Source organism: Anabrus simplex, chromosome 3, assembly GCF_040414725.1.
Source record: "Anabrus simplex isolate iqAnaSimp1 chromosome 3, ASM4041472v1, whole genome shotgun sequence".
In the NCBI taxonomy this organism is placed as follows: Eukaryota; Metazoa; Arthropoda; class Insecta; order Orthoptera; family Tettigoniidae; genus Anabrus; species Anabrus simplex.
In genome coordinates, this window is record NC_090267.1 from 459010952 (window position 1) to 459029624 (window position 18673).

Genomic DNA, 18673 nt, shown 5'->3' on the forward strand with positions numbered 1-18673 from the left:
CTTCAAGGGCAGTGTCCTGGAGTGTGAGACTTTGGGTCAGGATTCAACTGAGGCAGAGGACCAGTTGGCCTCACCTGCTATGCTGAACAGGGGCTTTGTGGGGGAATGGGAAGATTGGAAGGGATAGACATACAGGGAAGAGGGAAGGAAGTGGCCATGGCCTTAAGTTAGGTACCATCCTAACATTTGCCTGGAGAAGAAGTGATAAACCACAGAAAACCACTTCAGTGATGGCTGGGGTGGGAATAGAACCCTCTCTACTCAGTTGACCTCCCAAGGCTAAGTTGACCCTGTTCTAGTCCTTGTACCACGTTTCAAATTTCGTGGCAGAGCCAGGAATCGAACCTGGGCCTCTGGGGGATGGCAGCTAATCACACTAACCACAACACCACAGAGGCGAACCTGTAACTTTCTCTTGAACTTTTACTACCAGCAATTTTGTTTTTCTGACATCCAGTCTAATTCTCCTGAATAAAATAGTGTACGAGAATTAACTTTGTGTGTGTGTGTGTGTATCGAGCGAGTTGGCCATGCGGTTAGGAGCGTGCGGCTGTGAGCTTGCATTTGGGAGTTAGTGGATTTGAACCCCACTGTCGGCAGCCTCGAATATGGTTTTCCATGGTTTCCCATTTTCATACCTTAATTAAGGCCACAGCTGCTTCCTTCCCACTCCTAGCCCTTTCCTATCCCATTGTGATCATAAGACCTATGTGCCAGTGCGACGTTAAGCAGCTTATTAAAAAATAATTAAGTATCATCTTCTTGCTTCATAAACTGCCTGAGGGTTTCTGTTGATTCAGGTGTAGAGGAGTATGAGATTAAGGTACAGTCTCTTCTTCTGTGCCACTGTCGTCACTGTCACTCAACATAGTTGCCTCACACACTTTCCATTTTCTCTTATTAACCTGTTCTGAAGGTAGAAAATACTAAAATGCTCAATGGGAGAGCTGAAGCTTAACTGACTACAGTTGAAGAGATGTAACCTACTGATGTTATTTTTAAAACTCCCATGAATGTTTGACTATTATGTTTGGTAGGCTGGCCTCGACAGCAGCGAATAATGCTTCTGCTCACTCAAAAGAGAAAAATGCCTCGTGTTGTGAATATCAACTGCAGCTTGTCACAGGGTCTCTTCATGGATGCTGTATAGGCCTACCTTACATATATAAGAGATCCAACACTTTATTTTATTTTAGTTGGCACATAGGATTTTAGCAGCCTATCTGATGACCATGATCGTTAAGGTGTTGAAGTCTAAATGGTCTAACACCGTAGTTAACCGGTTCGTGTCCCTTTGGTCGAAAACAAATTTCGCCAACAGAATGTTGGCTGGCAGGGTAGGGGAGGTGATGTTATATGATTTCTAATCACTAGGTTGCGTGCCTGGTTTAAATTTCAAACCTCTGCAGTGCTCATATGGTGTGATGGCATATGACGCTGTTGATGGTGATTCATCTGTCAGATGGAGACGTTAAGCCTTGAGCAGGCTCCTTGGTGCTATTCGATAGGAGTAGGCTATGTGCCTGCACCGGGTTTCACCCTGTCCCTTCCTGCTATCATATTTCATGCCATTCATTTCATCTCATTAACTCCTCTGATGAGGTTGACGTCAGGAAGGGCATCTGGTCCTGAAAACCCACCATGACAGATTCATCTCACGTCATGTCCGACCCCGTAGAGAAACGGGACAAGGGTTGGACAAACAAAAAAAGCAAACCAACTTACATACGTAGGATTTTAGCCAGGATTATTGACTATATGAAAACTGGAAAGACTGTCAGTTAATCCAACAGTTAATTAATCGAGAGATTAATAATCGAGGTTCTGTTATATTATTAACAGTATTTTTTTTTTTACTGAATACCTATACAGGGTATTTTAAGATGAATTTACACTAATTAAAAAAACAAAACAAATAAAAATAGCGCACCGTGAACAAACTGTGTGAGTGCAACGAAGTTTGCCATGCAGTATCCTCATAGGCTAACATGCGTCTCATTTCTGTTTATTGCTGACTGCTTGCACAGAAATACCACTAGGCGATGTACATATCTCTTCCTCATTCATAGATGCAAGGCACCGAATATGGCCTTAGTAACAATGTGAGCAGTGTGAACCAGAGAGCTAAGTTGCGTGAACATGCAGCATCCTCCAGCGGCACTTTTGTTAAGCCTTTGACTAGCTAGATGAGTTTGGGAGAGGCTGCATCATCAGACTAATAGAGGCAGATTGGATGTCAGCGGATTGCTCATCACTTGAGCTGTAACAACTAATCATGTGTTATTGTTGGACGTAGTGGGAACCTTAGGGTACACACACGTCAAGAAGGCTCACGTTGATTCCAGTAGACCACCAGCATCAAGGATCATTCAGACTTGTGACAGGCTGTAAGAACTCTATAGGTGTCTTTGTGTACCCTCCTAAGACATTTTGCAGTAGCTGAGGATATGCCTTTGCCCACCAGTACCGTACGTGGGTAGCTAGCAGAGCATCCCTTACGATGCCTACCATTGCGATCTGAGCATTGGCGAGTACATTTGAATTTATGCCAGGAAGGGGCAGTTTCCAGATTGGCAACAAACTGTGTTCCTGGACGAGTTATGATTCTGTCTGGATACAGATGACCGCCAAATTCAAGACATCTTGGCCAACACAGTGATCCACGCTTCATTTGTAGTGTGGCGCCCTGCCCCAATGAGAGGTTTCTTGGTAGGGGTGCTATTTCCTATGTTTCCCACTCTCCACTGGTGGTGATTGAAGGAGCCCTGATGGTGTGGTGATACATCCAGGAAATTCTGTGACTGTGTATGCTATCCTACCTGGTGCAGGTAGCCTCATGTAGCATGTGTATCTTTGGCATGCCTTTGTGATGTCAGTATGCTTTCTTAGCCAGGAATGTCTCCTAACCTCTCACCCATTGATAACGTGTGGGACCATATTAGATGGCAATTACCTCAGATTTACAAGGTCAGTTTTGCCATCAGTGGCAGGGTATACTCAGGAGAACATCCGATATCTGCGTGCCTTCATGCCCGACCATATCACTGCCTGCTTCGTGCTGTGGGTGATCCAATACTGTACTAAGTGTGTTCTGCAAGTGTGTGTTACTTTGCAATAAATGCTTGGTGTGGTATAATATTTTAAAATTTTCTTTACACTACTGTGTCCTTTACCTGTACCCACTTACGTGCTCCTAAGATGGGTCATTCATGATGCGCAATGTTTTTTGCAAAAGAGTATGTTTTTTAAATGAAAATATTGTTCAGATTATATTACATTTATAATAGCCTATGCCTTTTTCTGAATTTGGAAGAGTTTTTAATAAGAAAAACATAACTTGAAGAGAGCCAGTACTTAGTTATGGTAAGTGTTCTTTCACATGGGTCATAAAGCAAGCAGTTTTCCATGACCAGTAATATCAGTAGAGAGAAACAAGAAGATTGATTGTTGTGATCAACAGTGTTTTACCAGAAGAACATGAGCTTGCAAACCAGATTTACTAGACTGAGTTTGCTGTACGAAAGAGCCAGAATTACTCTGGCCAGAACTCTAAACACATTTGATGTTTATTACTAGAAGAACTTGTTGAAACTGAAACTACAAGACAGTGCCTTGACTTACAAGAAACATTACTTGATGACCAAGCTTTGCGTGGCTGCTAAAAATACAGGGAGAGGCAGCAAAAAGTCTCTATTTGAAAATATTGTTACGTGCCAGCCCCGTGGTAGCTTCTTTCGGTACTTCCAGGAAGGGCCTGCTGACTCAGACGACATGGAATCTCCCAGCCGGTCTGTGGGGTGGGGCCAGCCTTTCCGTGTATTGTTCTCGGCGGCCGGCTTAGCTGCGAGTTCTTTGGAGATTCAACAGGAATGTTCTGCCTCTAGCGACATCGTGAAATTTCTGGATCATATCACGCAAACTATAAAAAAGGGAGGCTAGCCGCGGAGAGTCAGTCAAGTATTGGATTCAGTGTGTTAGGGTTCGGTGGCTTGGCGTTAAGGCGACAGAGGAGTTGGCTGTCGCTAGTGTCTCACTGAGGTCTGAACCAGGAGCTGTTCTTGTGGTGTCGGAGAGACCAGTGAGTGTGTAACTGGAGGCGACAGAATGGTAGGCTGTACTGTGTGTTCGTGTAATTCTGTCAACTGAGAATCGCCGTGAGCCAGCGAGGAAATGCGCTATCGTGAGTGCGAGGATAAATGTACCTGTGTTAATGTTCGCTGTTGTGAGTATCGTCCTGCTGTTAAATACTGTTGAGCTGTTTAGCCGTCCACTGCATGGGACTGTGTGAAGTATATCTGTGGAGCCGAACCAATGAACAGTCGTCGAGTATTGTATAGCCAGTGGCACTGTGTTCAAATCCAGCTGTCTATGCACAGCGGCTGTAGGAGGTGACTGGACTTCGGGAAAGTGAAAGTAAGGATTAGCGTCCCAGTTAAAGGAACGGGCTGGACCCTTGCTGCGCCATAAGGTAGAGAGATTTGTAAATAGACTGATAAATTAGTGTGGCCATTCATAACTGGTTAGAATTGCTTGTGTTTAAATGTGTGTGTGTGTGTGCATTTATTAGGCCATTCTGAAATAAATTAGAGTAATGAAACAGATGGAGTTTTATTCGTAACAATATCCATTGTCTAATACTCTAAAAGTTTTTTCTGTCCTATTCGCGTATTTGAAGGAACACAGTAGCAAACAAGTGTACAAAAATGGCATATCAGAACTCGACAACTCCAAGAATAGCTTATCACAGGTGAATAACTTCGTCCTGGTCATTTGGAAGTGTGCATGACTTAGAAATCGCTTAACAGGGTTTACTGTGGTGGCGCAAGATGCTGGACTAACTTGCAGAGGTGGAGTTACCTGTAAAGTTTTCGTTGTGTAGGAGTGAGGCAGAACAGACCACAGCCCTTTTACTGTGGTGTAGTTCATGGGATGTGGACTGTGGAAGATCTGGTCAAGGTGCCCTCGATTGCATTTAAACCTGTGGCCGTAATCGATCATGTTATCTATGTTTATATTCGTTTATATTTTAAAATGTTGCTTCTGATGCAATGAATAAATAAATATTCTTTACTGATCTTAAATATATATTTTGTGCAGCTGTTTGATAACATCTTGATTCATAACACATTAGTCAACCCTTATCAAAAGCTCTATGTGTATATCAGTTTTAGTCTTCTGTTTATTTTAATAGCATGTACCATATATGTCTTAATACACACAGCTTCATTTCTTTATTAAATGGAATAACCTAGATATTTGAAGTGGGATACTAGTGTAATAATTTTGTTGCTGATGATAATTTTTATGTAATACACAAGGTTTTGACAGGAAGAATGTTGGTGATTCTGAATTATAGGTATTTTTGTGATAACTGATCTCTTCAGTGTTTTAAAGAGATTGTTGTTTATTATACTTACTGGTAAATAAAAAAATCAACACTCCTGCCTGTTCTGAGGCTGTCTGATCCTGCATACTGGTCACATGTGTTTGGTGGTCTCAAGGTTGTGCCTTGTATTCAAACCAGTGTAGCGGCAGGAAGCGCCCAGAGTTATACATTCCAAACTATTATCAACAGGTGACATAGCAACAGTATATTTGCTTGCTGTTTAAAGGGTTGTCGAACTTTGACTACCCCTTGAAACTGTTTATATTCCCTGTCTTGAGTTGGCAAACACTCTCCAAGGAATAATCCAATAAGTTACGATGCTGTGATATTTGATTGGTTGTTGAGTAAAGAATGAGCCTTTAGATTATTTATTTATTTATTTTACGTTAAATGGCCGACATAGGACCACTTCAGTCAATTACACAAAGAAAATTTACATTTTCTATGTTTCCAATATTTCTTCACCCTCTCAGATACCGACATCCTTTCTTCAGTTGATAACACTCTACCTTTTGGCCTTTACTGTATTATTATTATTATTATTATTATTTTTATTATTATTATTATTATTATTATTATTATTATTATTATTATTATTATTATTATTATTGAATAATATGTTCAGTGTTTGATATTTAGTTACTTTGATCTCATTTTGTAATTTCTTCTGCAGGCCCCTACTGGCTGATGCTTTCATCGGCTGACTTTGCAATAGTACAAATATTTATTATGACTGCAGTTTATATATCTCATCGTATAGAAGGAATCTCATCTCTCATATGCTTCAAGAATACTCAGAAAAGAGACTTGTGGAGTGTTATCATTGTGTATGAAATATCAGCAGTTGTCACAGTTGCATTTGATGTTGTCATGAGATTTGGTAAGTTGAAAAATTAAATTTATGTTTAACAGTTACTTATTAAATAAAAATGTTGATATAAGAATAGAAGTGTATTGTCTCCACTTATGTTTATAATGGTTACGGATGAAATTCTAAAAGAAATAAAGGCAAGATATGGAGGGGATATGAACATTCTGTTGTTTGCAGATGACATAGTAATCTGGGGAGTCAACAGTACAGAAGTGCAAATCCAACCAGAGGCTTTAAATAACAATATTGAGAAATATGCTGTGAAAATCAGTGGGGAGAAGAGCAGAATAAAATTACAAGAGGAGAAAGAGAAGGACTCATTAGTATCAGGGGACAAAACCTTGAGGTTGTTGAAAACCTCAAATATTTGGGAAGTGAAATAATGCAAGATTGGATAAGGAGATGAGCAGAAGGTACAAGCGGGGAATACATTCCACCAGGATGTGGGAACCTAGCGTGGGACAGAGAAGTTCCTATGAAATGTAAAGAGATAATGTTCAAGATGTACTAGTCTATACCACTATATTAATGTATGCATCAGAGACTTGGACTTTGTCAGTAAGAAACAAGAGTAAAATTCAGGCCAGTGAGATGAACGTTCCTGGGGAGTATGGTAGGGAAGACAAGGAGAGACAGAGTAAGAAATGTTGAGGTAAGAAAAGTGATTAGAATAGAAAAACTGAGTGATAGGATGGAGAAGAGATAAATTGAGATGGTTTTGACATTTTATGAGGATGAAGGATGGAAGTATACCAAAACAAGTGTTGGAGGCTAAGAGGGCAAGAAGGAGGTTCAGAGCAAGATGGATGGACTCTGTCAAGAACAGTATAAGAGAAAAGAAGACTCGACTAGAATACAGTTACTGAAGTGGAGTGATTGAAGGAGAGGCAACAGTGGAGAAGTGCCATAAACACCCCAACCTGCAGGAGCTGGACAAGGGGAAATGATGATGATGATGATGAAGTAGTACAGAGAGAATTGGCCATATGGTTTGGCTCGCATAGCTGAGAGCTTGCATTCAGGAGATGTTGGGTTCGAATCCCACTTTCAGCAGCACTGAAGATGGTTTTCCATTGTTGCCGATTTTCACACCAGACAAATACTGACAAGGTGGAACTATGCGATTTAATCTGATTAGGTGATAGATTCGTATCATTAAGTGTTGGGCATGCATAGGCAATGACCTTAAGCTACCAATATAGGGTATCATCTCGTTTGGAGTACCTACGGAAACCTGGAAAAAGTTTGGTAAGATGTTGGTGCCATTGCAACGGTGCACCAAGCAGAACAGTGAGGTGAGGAATTAATCGGACATGGCTAGAATTCCTGTCCTACCCAGAAACCTAACCCAGAACCCTCTGAAATAAAGGTTACTGTGCTGACTATTTTTTGGCCAATTAGCTGGACAAAAATGAAGAAAAATATGTATGGTAAAATAATTCCTCCAAAAACTAGTTAAATGGCATTTCTTAAGTTTTGCAAGGTTGGTCATTTTACTAAATATGGTGTGTTGAGAAGCTCAGTTGGTAGAGAGCTGGCATTCTGAGCTCAAGTTGGCAGGTTCAGTCCTGGCTCTGTCTGGTGATATTTGAAGGTGCTTAAATATGTTGGCCTTGTGTCTGTTCTTTTACTTGGTGAATAGCAGTAACAATTGTGTGAACTTGATAGAAATGCATTTAAAAGTATGCTCATATAGCTAGGAATTATCATTATAAAAACTGTCACATGGTTATTGGTACATATACATACCGTAGTAAAAAATACGTTTACTTTAAAGATTAAAAAATGACGTGTGACATCTTGTCCTTAAAAAATAAAATTCCAGTGCAACTTTGTGATAAAAATCTTGAGGAGTCTGTCTGTATGTTGAGCATAATTGATGTTGGATTGAGTTGTTCAAAGATATGGAACATTCAATTTATGGGTGGAACTTGGTTGATTCACCAAACTTTCATATTTGTCCTGGGTACTAATTTGAATTAATACTGTACAAATATATTGTCCAGCACACTTTTTTTAAAAATTTGTGTTTCACATCAAATGATGTGCATTGCATTTTGGAGATATAGGCCTACAGTTAAAAAAACCACAAAATGTTAATAATTTTTAAAAGAAATTTCTAGGAAGTTTAGGTTTATGGTTTTTCTTCCCATTAAACATACCTTTCAGAATGGTGGGTTCATAAATATCAGAAACTTCATAGTAAATAACTAGTCTGGCCATAAATACCGTTATTGTACATATTATATTAAAAACAGATGGAGTATGGAATGGAAAAGAAAAATACGATTTTTGGTTGTAAAAGAACATATATTTATACTGAGAATTTAGGCATAGAACTACCATTACAAAACTCGAACACAGGACTCCTGGCCACATGTCGATGGGTGTAGCAGTTTTCAAAGCTGTTGTTAGTTTGTCAATATTAGGATGTCTCTTCTTGCAGACCATTTTTCCCAGCATTGACCACAGTTTTCAATTAAAACTGATTGAGATCTGGCCTGCCAGATGGCCCATCAAGAACGGAAATGAAGCCAAGAACATTTGCTTGCAACCCTTCTTGAATGGTTTTTGTCTTGTGTGCTGGAGCAGTGTTGTTGAAAACTTCAAATCCACGCCATGAATAAAATTTTATTTAAGAACAACACAGTGTTTTGGTAATTGTTAGCAAATGTTTAGACTCTTTTCTTGCCAAAGTGAATGTCCAAAACACCATTATAAGTAGCTCCCCAACAAACTATGCAGTGATGCTGGATGAAAAGAGTTCATGATTTTTGGAGTCGTCTGATGAGCTGTGATTGCACCTGGGGCATGTACAGGATCGTTTTGATGGTTAAAATGCTCTTCAGTTGTGGAAACTTTCTCATCGGAAAGAAGATAATGTTCCGAAGACCATTTTGCACGTACCTTCTAAGTAGGGCTCAGTCTTTACCAGCCTCTGCCTCTTTGATTGTATATTAGCAAGTACCTAGTGGTACAACAAATTTCTTTCAAACCAAGATGCTGTGAACCATTCACTTGTTCAATAGACGATCGTTCTGCTGATGCTTAGCTTCTTAAGGATATCAAAAGTCTGAAGGCTATTTTCCTACATTTTGCAGTGCTGTTATTTCATAATTGCCCAGCTCCATGATTACGGAACACTGGATACAACAGATGCCCTTTGGAGGTTAATACCCCCTGTGGTGGGGGCGGTAGAATAACACCCATGTTATCCCCTGCCTGTCGTAAGATGCGACTAAAAGCAGCCCCAGGGGCTCTCAACTTGGGAGCGTGGGTTGGCAACCACGGGGCCCTTAGATGAGGCTCTTGTTAGTCTGTCAATATTAGGATGTCTTGCTTCCACTCACTTGTGCCAGGCTCCTCACTTTCATCTATCCCATTCGACCTCCCGTGCTCACCTCTTTTTCTTTTCTGAGCCTGACGGTAATAGGCTTCCAAGGCCTAGGGAGTTTTTCATTTCCACGCCCTTCGTGGTCCTCATCTTCCTTTGGCCGATACCTTCATTTTTCGAAGCCCTCTGATTAGCGTTATATAGAGGATAGTTGCCTAGTTGTACTTCCTCTTAAAACAATAATCATCACCACTTGGAAGTTAATGCAGACTGTTTACAGAAGAGGTAAACCAGATGATGTCCTGGGGAAAGTGGCCAAACTTGGCAGATAGTTTGAAACTGTATTTATAGCCTGACTATGAAAAAACTAAGAATTATTACTGGTTTGTGTAAGTGGTAAGTTAACTTGTATTCTTTTTTCTCTCTTCCATTTCAGTGGGTTCTGAGGAGGCTGGTTGCAGTGCACTGTTTGCCCACACTCAACTCTTCTATTCAACCACCATATCGATATTTCTAATTGCCAAGTTCCTGGTCCCAATATGGACATTGCTCTACATGCTGCAGCCTATTGAAGGAAATACACACATATCAGAGGTCGCATTGGCCAGTAGATACAATAATATGGTAAGGAGTCAAATAATATGTTGTGTTGTTTTATGTAATCTTATTAGAACTCTAACATACTTTACACATTTATATCAGTACTAGCAAGATACCCGTGCTTCGCTACGGTACTATAATGAAATTTATAATTGAATGCTTTATGTTTTATACATAATCCGCCGAAATTCGCGATCTAACTCGTTTTCTGAGAGATTACGGCAAAGTTCCTCCCAGTTTTCAATATTTCTTCCCAGCAATCAGTTTCGTACTTTCCGGGCTAGGTCCAGGTATTCCACCCGGCCAGTTAGGGCCCTAAATCTTTGCCATCTTTTCCTATAAGCATTTTAATACGGATCAAATCCTTGAGGAGACCCTGCGTGGTGTCATCTTGGGTGCCCTTGCGGTACTGAACCCGCGGCCGGACTGCAATCGTAGTCATTACCCAGCCAGAACCCGTTTCCAGCGCGATCCGCACATTTTGACGACGGTCCAGAACATTATTATTATTATTATTGTTATTATTATTATTATTATTATTATTATTATTATTATTGATGGCCTGGAACCCATAGCAAGATGCAAGACTGCTACTTGGCGGTAAATTATATCCTCTGCCATTGTCGTTGCTGACATTGTGACCAGCACCATTGTCGTGCGTAGGCAAGTGCGCGGGATTTCTAGGGACATGAATGATACACTTCCGTGAATTACTGACCTTATTATAGAGGTAAACAATTGCGCGGTCAATATCATTCATATCGTTTATTTCAAATGTGTTTAAATTTTAATTTATATGCCGGGAGAATCTACTGTAATCTAACTTTATGTACTCCAAAGGAAAATATTGTTCTTGAAAACGAACCCAGGAACGATTAAAAATGATCAGAATAAGTACATTATGAACAGTAAAATCAATTGGTCTCAACTCCTTTTTCACCCCAGTGTCTTTAAGTTGATTTACCCCCCACCCCCCACCCCCAAAAAAAGGGAGGCAAGTTTCCTTATGTTTAAAGGAGATTCCAAATAGCAGTGTTCACGTCTGTCACCTTCAGTTCTGAGATATAAGTATCCCCATAAAATTAATTCACTTTTTTCACTTTCTTTCACACTCCCGCCTTCCTTAAGTGAATTTCCCGTTAAAAATACTTGTCTCTTTAATAATGAAGGATCTTCTAAATACCAATTATCACGACTCTAACATCTTCGGGTTTTGAGATATTTTCCACATAAAAGGAATTCAACTCCTTTTCACCCCCGCCCTCCAAAATGATTTTGCCCAAAACCGCTTTTTTCTTTGTTTTTAAAGGAGATCCAAATATCAATTTTTATGTCTGTAACAACTTTAGTTTTTATTAGATTCAAGTATCCACATACAATTAATTGAATTATTTCTTTAATTTTCACCCTCCCCATTTTCCGAGAATGCATGTTTGTTTAATTTGAAAGCAAATTGCAAATATCAGTTTTCAATTTCTCTCCTCCCTTTAGGTGGATTTCTGAAAACAAAAAAATACGTATTCCTTTATTTTTAAAGGAAATTCCAAAGACCAGATTTCACGTCTGTAACATCTTCAGCTTTTGAAATATTAGTATCCTAATTAAAAGAATTCAACCCCATTTTCAGTCACTTTTACCCCTCCACCCAAGTGGTTTTTCAGAAAACAAAAAATACATGTTCCTTTATTTTCAATAGAGATAAAAAATACTATTTTTCACTTCGGTATCATGTTAAGGTTTTGAGATATACAGTATTGTAGAAATGCTCATTTTAAAATTTCACCCCCTTTTTAGTTGCCCTTAAGTTGGAGTTTCCAAAAATAAATCACCTTTGTTTCTTTACTTTTACGGGAGATTCCAAATACCAATTTTTACATCTGTAACATTTTACGTTTCTGAGATATACTGTAGATATAGTCTTTCTAAAAATTCACCCCAATTTACCACTCCTGTTTAACCCCCAATAATTAGATTTTCCAAAAAAAATATGTCTCTTTATCAAAGGTGATCCCAAATACCAATTTTCAGGTCTGTAATATCTTCTGTCTCTGAGATATAAGTATCCTCATTTAAGGCATTCAACCCCTTTTTCACCCCTCCTATTGGAATTTTCCAAAATCAAAAAAATATTTCCTTTATTTTTAAAGGGGATTCTAAATACAAATTTTTACATCTGTACACTTTAAAAGATTTGAGATATGTATACACTCATTTTAAAAATTCACCCCCTTTTACAACCTCCCCCCCCATTAATTTGATTTTCCAAAAACAAAAGAATTGTGTTTCTTTATTTTTAAAGGAGATGCCAAATACCAATTTTCAGGTCCGTAATATCTTCAGTTTCTGAGATATAAGTATCATTAAAGGTATTCAACCCCTTTTCCACCCTTCATATTGGGATTTTACGAAAAACAAAAAGTACGTGTTTCTTTATTTTTAAAGGAGATTCTAAATACCAATTTTTACATCTATAAACTTTAAAAGTTTTGAGATATAGGTTCACTCATTTTTAAAATTCACCCCCCTCCCCATTAATTGGATTTTCCAAAAACAAAAAAATACATGTTTCTTTATTTTTAAAGGAGACCCCAAACACTAATTTTCAAGTCTGTAATATCTTCAGTTTCTGAGATATATCCTCATTAAGGACATTCAATCCGTTTTTCACCAATTTTCACTCGTCCTATTGGAATTTTCTGAAATCAAAATAATACCTGTTTCTTTATTTGTAAAGAAGATTCTAAATACCAATTTTTATATCTGTAAACTTTCAAAGTTTTGAGTTATAGATACACTCATTTTAAAAATTCAACCCCCCCCCCTTTTCACCCTCCCATTCATTGGATTTTCCAAAAACGAAAAATATGTGTTTCTTTATTTTTAAAAGAGATCATAAGTACCAATTTTCAGGTCTGTAATATCTTCAATTTCTGAGATATAAGTGCCGGTATCCGTATTAAAGGCATTGAACCCCTTTTTCACCCCTCCTATTGAGATTTTCTGGAAACCAAAACATACGTGTTTCCTTATTTTTAAAGACGATTCTAAATGTATCCCCAAAATTTCATTTCTTTACGTCCAGTAGTTTCGGCTCGGCGATGATGAATCAGTCAGTCAGGAAAAGTTCTTTTATATATAGATTTCTTCAGTCTTCAGGTGGGTTGGATCCTCAAAATGCACCGCTAATTGTTTTTGAGTTATAGAGAAACCGCAAAAACTGATGGTGGTGCCAAAATTAGGCATACAAGTAGTGTTGAGGAGCGAGGTAGTTATTTCTTCAGTAGGCCATGAAAAGGTGAAGTTTTGCCACTTCCCTTACACCCTGGTGGTTGTGTGTTGAACATTTGGAGTTGGCCTTGTTTTACGGTTGGATGTCCTTCCTGACACCAACCCTTCTGTGAAATGATGTATTCCGTATTTTATATTTCTTTGGTGGTCAGTAGTGTGGTGTGTTTATATGAAGAGGAGTGGTTGAGTGAAATACAAATGCCCAGTCCCCGAGTTAGAGGAATTAACTAGACACGGTAGAAATCCTCGACCAGCCAGGAATTGGACCTTCTGAACCAAAGATCTCAGTGTTGACCATTCAGTCAAGGAGTGGAACTTGTAGTAAATAAATAAATGCATAATTTTTCTGATGATTTCTTAATAATGAAGTTTATTGATTTTTACTCAGGTAAAATTTTATTTTTGCGACCCTTGACAGTGGTATGGGAGAATGGTGATATATAAAGAGCCTTGAGACCATAAAGCCATAAATCTAACCTAAGCCTAACTTGTTCCTGCCCACACTTAATGGAAGGAAGAAACAAAGGTCAATACGTTGGTAGTTGTCGCAAGAGAAAATCCCTCATAACCCTGTGATTGTAGAGGTTCTGGTGCAAGGTGTGAGGCCTATTGTGTTATATTAACAAATCTATCCATTTCAATACCTTGCGTGTAATATACTCTAGTTAAATACCTACAATATCCGCGGATATCTATATGCGGCTGCGGATGAAGGAAGTGCCAAAACATAAAACTAAATCCTTGGACTTCATACATTTGTACAATACAGTCATCAACAAAACAAATTAGGCTTATACATAAATCTTGAAATCATTAAAATATTTCTTTTGTGTCCAAACTGTTCACTTTTTTTTTTTTTTTTTTTGCTAGCGGCTTTACGTTGCACCGACACAGATACGTCTTATGGCGACGATGGGATAGGAAAGGGTTAGGTTGGAAGGAAGTGGCCGTGGCCTTAATTAAAGTACAGCCCCAGCATTTCCGTGGTGTGAAAATGGGAAACCACGGAAAACCATCTTCAGGGCTGCCGACAGTGGAATTCGAATCCACTATCTCCTGGATGCAAGCTCACAGCTGTGCGCCCCTAACCGCATGGCCAACTCGCCTGGTAAAACTGTTCACTTACACCTCTTATGTCATTTAGTGAAACCTTTAAAAATAGAATCATTTTCAAATCATAAAATGAATAAAACCTATTAAGTTAGTCACTATATACTAGAATTTAAATCTGCTGTGCTCTTGAAACTTCTCCTTTCCTTAAGTTCTTATTTACACTGCTATAATTCTGAGGCAGAGGAGCAAGGACATATTTGTTTGCTTCAGACAAGTGTAATATTTTAATTTTGACAAATTTGGTACCAGCTGAAACTGAAGAACTTGACAGTTAAAAATGGCTTGCATGGTCGGACGGGATTAAGAGGAGATTCCAATTTATATGAAAGGTCTCAGAACGGTTTCAAGATTTATGTATAATTTGTTTTGTTGACCGCTCAACGTGGAGTGCAGTGCACTGCACGCAGACTCCCCAGTGCTCTCTGTCGCGGAGTGACGTACATTGCACGCGGGTAGCAGCTTCTGATTTGTGCTTCTATCTATCAAATATTTCTTGAACGATTACAAATGTAATAAGATATATCTATAGATGAAGCATCGATCTTTCATTCGATGCGTATATCTATCGAGTATTTATCGATTACATGTGATATATCGCGCCTGAAAAACAAACAAGTTCTGTTGCTGACATCATGGCAGCTAACAATTTTCTTGTGATTGCGAATTTGAAAATTAACAATGTTTTACAGAATGATGAAACTGAAAGTTTAGTTTTGTTAAGCAAGGACTAGGATATAGAATTTGAGAGTGAAATTAGTGATTTTGATATTGATGTTGCTTTTGATACACGAGAAAATATTGGCCATAATGTTATTGATGGTGGGTTTTTGTGAGAAGACATGGATAATTACGGAGAGCAAAGGGAAATTATGGGTCTCTGAATGCTGCGAAGAGCTGCTTGTGACCTGTGTGAAAAATTTCAGTTATTTTCTACTGTCGAGTTCGTAAAGATGATAGTAGTATAGGCAGATATTTATGCTCAACATCGCTTACGGTCACACGGTGTGATATTTCCGTTCTGATTGAGGGTAAATGAATGTGTACCGGTTACTGTGGAGGAGTCTGACTTGTTGGCTGAATGGTCAGCGTACTGGCCTTCGGTTCAGAGGGTCCCGGGTTTGATTCCCGGCCGAGTCGGGGATTTTAACCTTCATTGGTTAATTCCAATGGCCCGGGGGCTGGGTGTTTGTGCTGTCCGCAATATCCCTACAACTCACACACCACACATAACACTATCCTCCACCACAATAACACGCAGTTACCTACGCATGGCAGATGCCGCCCACCCTCATTGGAGGGTCTGCTTTACAAGGGCTGCACTTGGCTAGAAATAGCCACACGAAATTATTATTATACTGTGGAGGAAATGTATGCAGTTTTTGTATTGTGTATATTAATGAGCATAGTGCAGAAACTTGTATTGAGATATTATTTCTCAAAAAATCCAGGCACTAGCTACTTCTATATTTGGTTCAGCCATATTTCGGATCCATTTGAAAGCTCAGAAGATTCCTCCACTTCATTGCCATTAGATAATTCCAGTAAATTATAAATTCCAGTAATTTGTGTGCTTATGCACTAGTAACATACTGATCATTTTGATAAAATTCATTGAACTGCTTGTAATTTACGCCCGATTAACGAAGCGTGATTGGTGCTATACTCCTCCCGCAGCACAGAGTAGCCAGGTACTGAAAGTCGTCCCACGCTGAGAAGTTGATGACTGTATTGTACAAATGTATCAAGTCCAAGGATTTAGTTTGATGTTTTGGCACCACTGAAGAAGAGAGTAGTAGCTCTCGAAACATGTACGGTAGATAATTATAATAAAATGTAAAGTATTGACAGGGTGGAACAGTGTTTGTTAGAAATTGAGCCAATAGCTGTTCAGCTCAACTCAGTCCGCTTCGTGCACAAGCAGTAGCAACTACTTGATGGGCGGGCTGAAGAGGGGTCATATCTCATAAACACTATCTGCTACCATTTAGGGGTGTTTGGGAGAACTAAAACAGTATTCTGTAGAGTGAAATGTAAGAGATACAGGGTCGTCAACAATGTTTAATACAACATAACATTGTTTTATGACATGTAAAATTATTGAACATGACATAAATCTGAACAGGACTTGGACACCTGAAAAAATGAATTTAAGTCTCATGGCATGTTACTCTGAAATACATAACTTCACTTGTAGAATGAGATTTTTTAAAATTTGTTCTTTTGACATGTTGGCAGTCCTTTTAGGAAGAAAATTTTAGCATTTATGTTGTTCATAATGGTACTGACTACAGCATGGAATAATCTATGTTATATGGGTCCGCCTTGTCAATACTTATTTGTGGCGACAAAGTGTTATCTACATTTTATTTAGTTCTGTACATGTTTCGGGATTCTATTCTAATCCCTTCATATCTTCTTACAAAATATGAAACCTTTCATTCTATTGCTATTACATGTTTCCTAAAATAATTAAAATACATGACCTTAAAACATCGGTTACCGTTACACTGTTAAAAGTAATTAGAATAGAATCCTGAAACATGTACCGAACTAAATAAGATGTAGATAACAATTTGTTGTCACAAATAAGTATTGACTAGGCAGACCCATGTAACATAGGTTATTGTATTTTATCAATATGGACCAATCGGCCTATAAAAATGGTCAAGATTATAAATATAGCGTGGAAGTTACAGAAGTGTGTACTTTCAGGGTGGAATTTAAGTATATCGAAGTGTGTTTTTGTTTATGTCTTACTGTGTGTGTGTTACAGTAGCTGAAGACAAGTAGCAGGTTCTAGTCAGCTAATCTTCCCTACACATGCATTTCAATAAATGCATTTAATTTATCTCAAGATCCATTGAGTTTTCTTATAAAAAATCCAACATTTTTTTCTCAACTCGCTTTGGAGGAAAACTCCAAGTAAAAGAACTAAAGCCCATGCCAAGCTTATCCATTCAGAAAACTGATGGGAATTTTGTAAGACATTTTCAGAGACAGTGGTATGAATCAAAACCATGGTTGAGTGGCAGTGCCACCCAAAATAGACTATTTTTTTTATTGTGTGCTGTTTGCTAAAGACAATTTCCATTGCGCACATCACAGCAACTGTTAAATAAAATCAGCTAGCTTCAGCTATAATTGACCATGCTCTTTCTGAGGCTTGCGTCCGGCAGCTTTGAAACACAATGAAAAAGTCTAGCGAAATAGGAATATAATGAGAAGGCTGATTTCAACTCTTTGTTTCCTAGCTCCGAGGTCATGATGAATCTGAGATGCCTTTAAACAAAGGCAATTATTTAGAATTATTTGATTTCTTGGCAGAGGAAGAACCGTATATGAAGGATCATTCGTTAGCCGATGGGGTGTATAAAGGCACTTCCTCTGACATGCAAAACAAACTACTCGAGCGCATTACAGAAGTAGTTAAAGAACAGATTTTTAGTAAACTTGAAAATAGTCTGTTTATTTCCATACAGGCGAATGAAACCACTAATGTCTCGACTACAAGTCAAATGTTTACAATGAAAAGGAAGCTTCCATGTAATCATTACAATCTACAGGACCGGTTTTGACCTTTCTTAGGTCATTCTCAGCAGGTCACACAATCTGATATTAATATAGCATGCAATTATAAAACAATACTAAATCTAACAAGGAATGTCACATGACAATAACACCGTCAAATGTTGTTACTCATAATTTGGGACAATCGTCGAATTGGAAACATGAATTTGATATTTAAATACACTATCTTCTCATAAATAACCTATGTAAAATGACATATATAAAAAAATGGAGTGTTCTTGGACTTGAAAAGTTCGTTACAAGTTTTGGTTCACTCTAAAAAGAGCTTGGAGTTGATAAACAAGTGTGATTACACAGATGAGCGTATATAATGTTCACATATCATTAATCGTGTGGGACATTGGAGTTGTGACTTGCACTCCTTATACCATTTAGTTACACACATATAATAATAATATTAACTTAGCTATGATTATGAAACAAAATTGGATCTGTTCATGAAATCTTGATAAAATGGACAGTGGTGTGAACACTTTGGTATTCATATAAAGTT

General features: G+C 38.4%; 1 protein-coding gene across 1 annotated transcript in view; it reads left to right on the forward strand.

The window, feature by feature from the left end:
• Positions 1-18673, forward strand: part of LOC136867431 (uncharacterized) — a 60435-nt gene that overhangs the window by 18029 nt on the left and 23733 nt on the right. Inside the window, exons 3-4 of the mRNA XM_067144634.2 lie at positions 6060-6266; positions 10028-10215. Coding sequence (XP_067000735.2) covers positions 6060-6266; positions 10028-10215 — 395 coding nt within the window. The remainder of the gene's footprint in view (positions 1-6059; positions 6267-10027; positions 10216-18673) is intronic.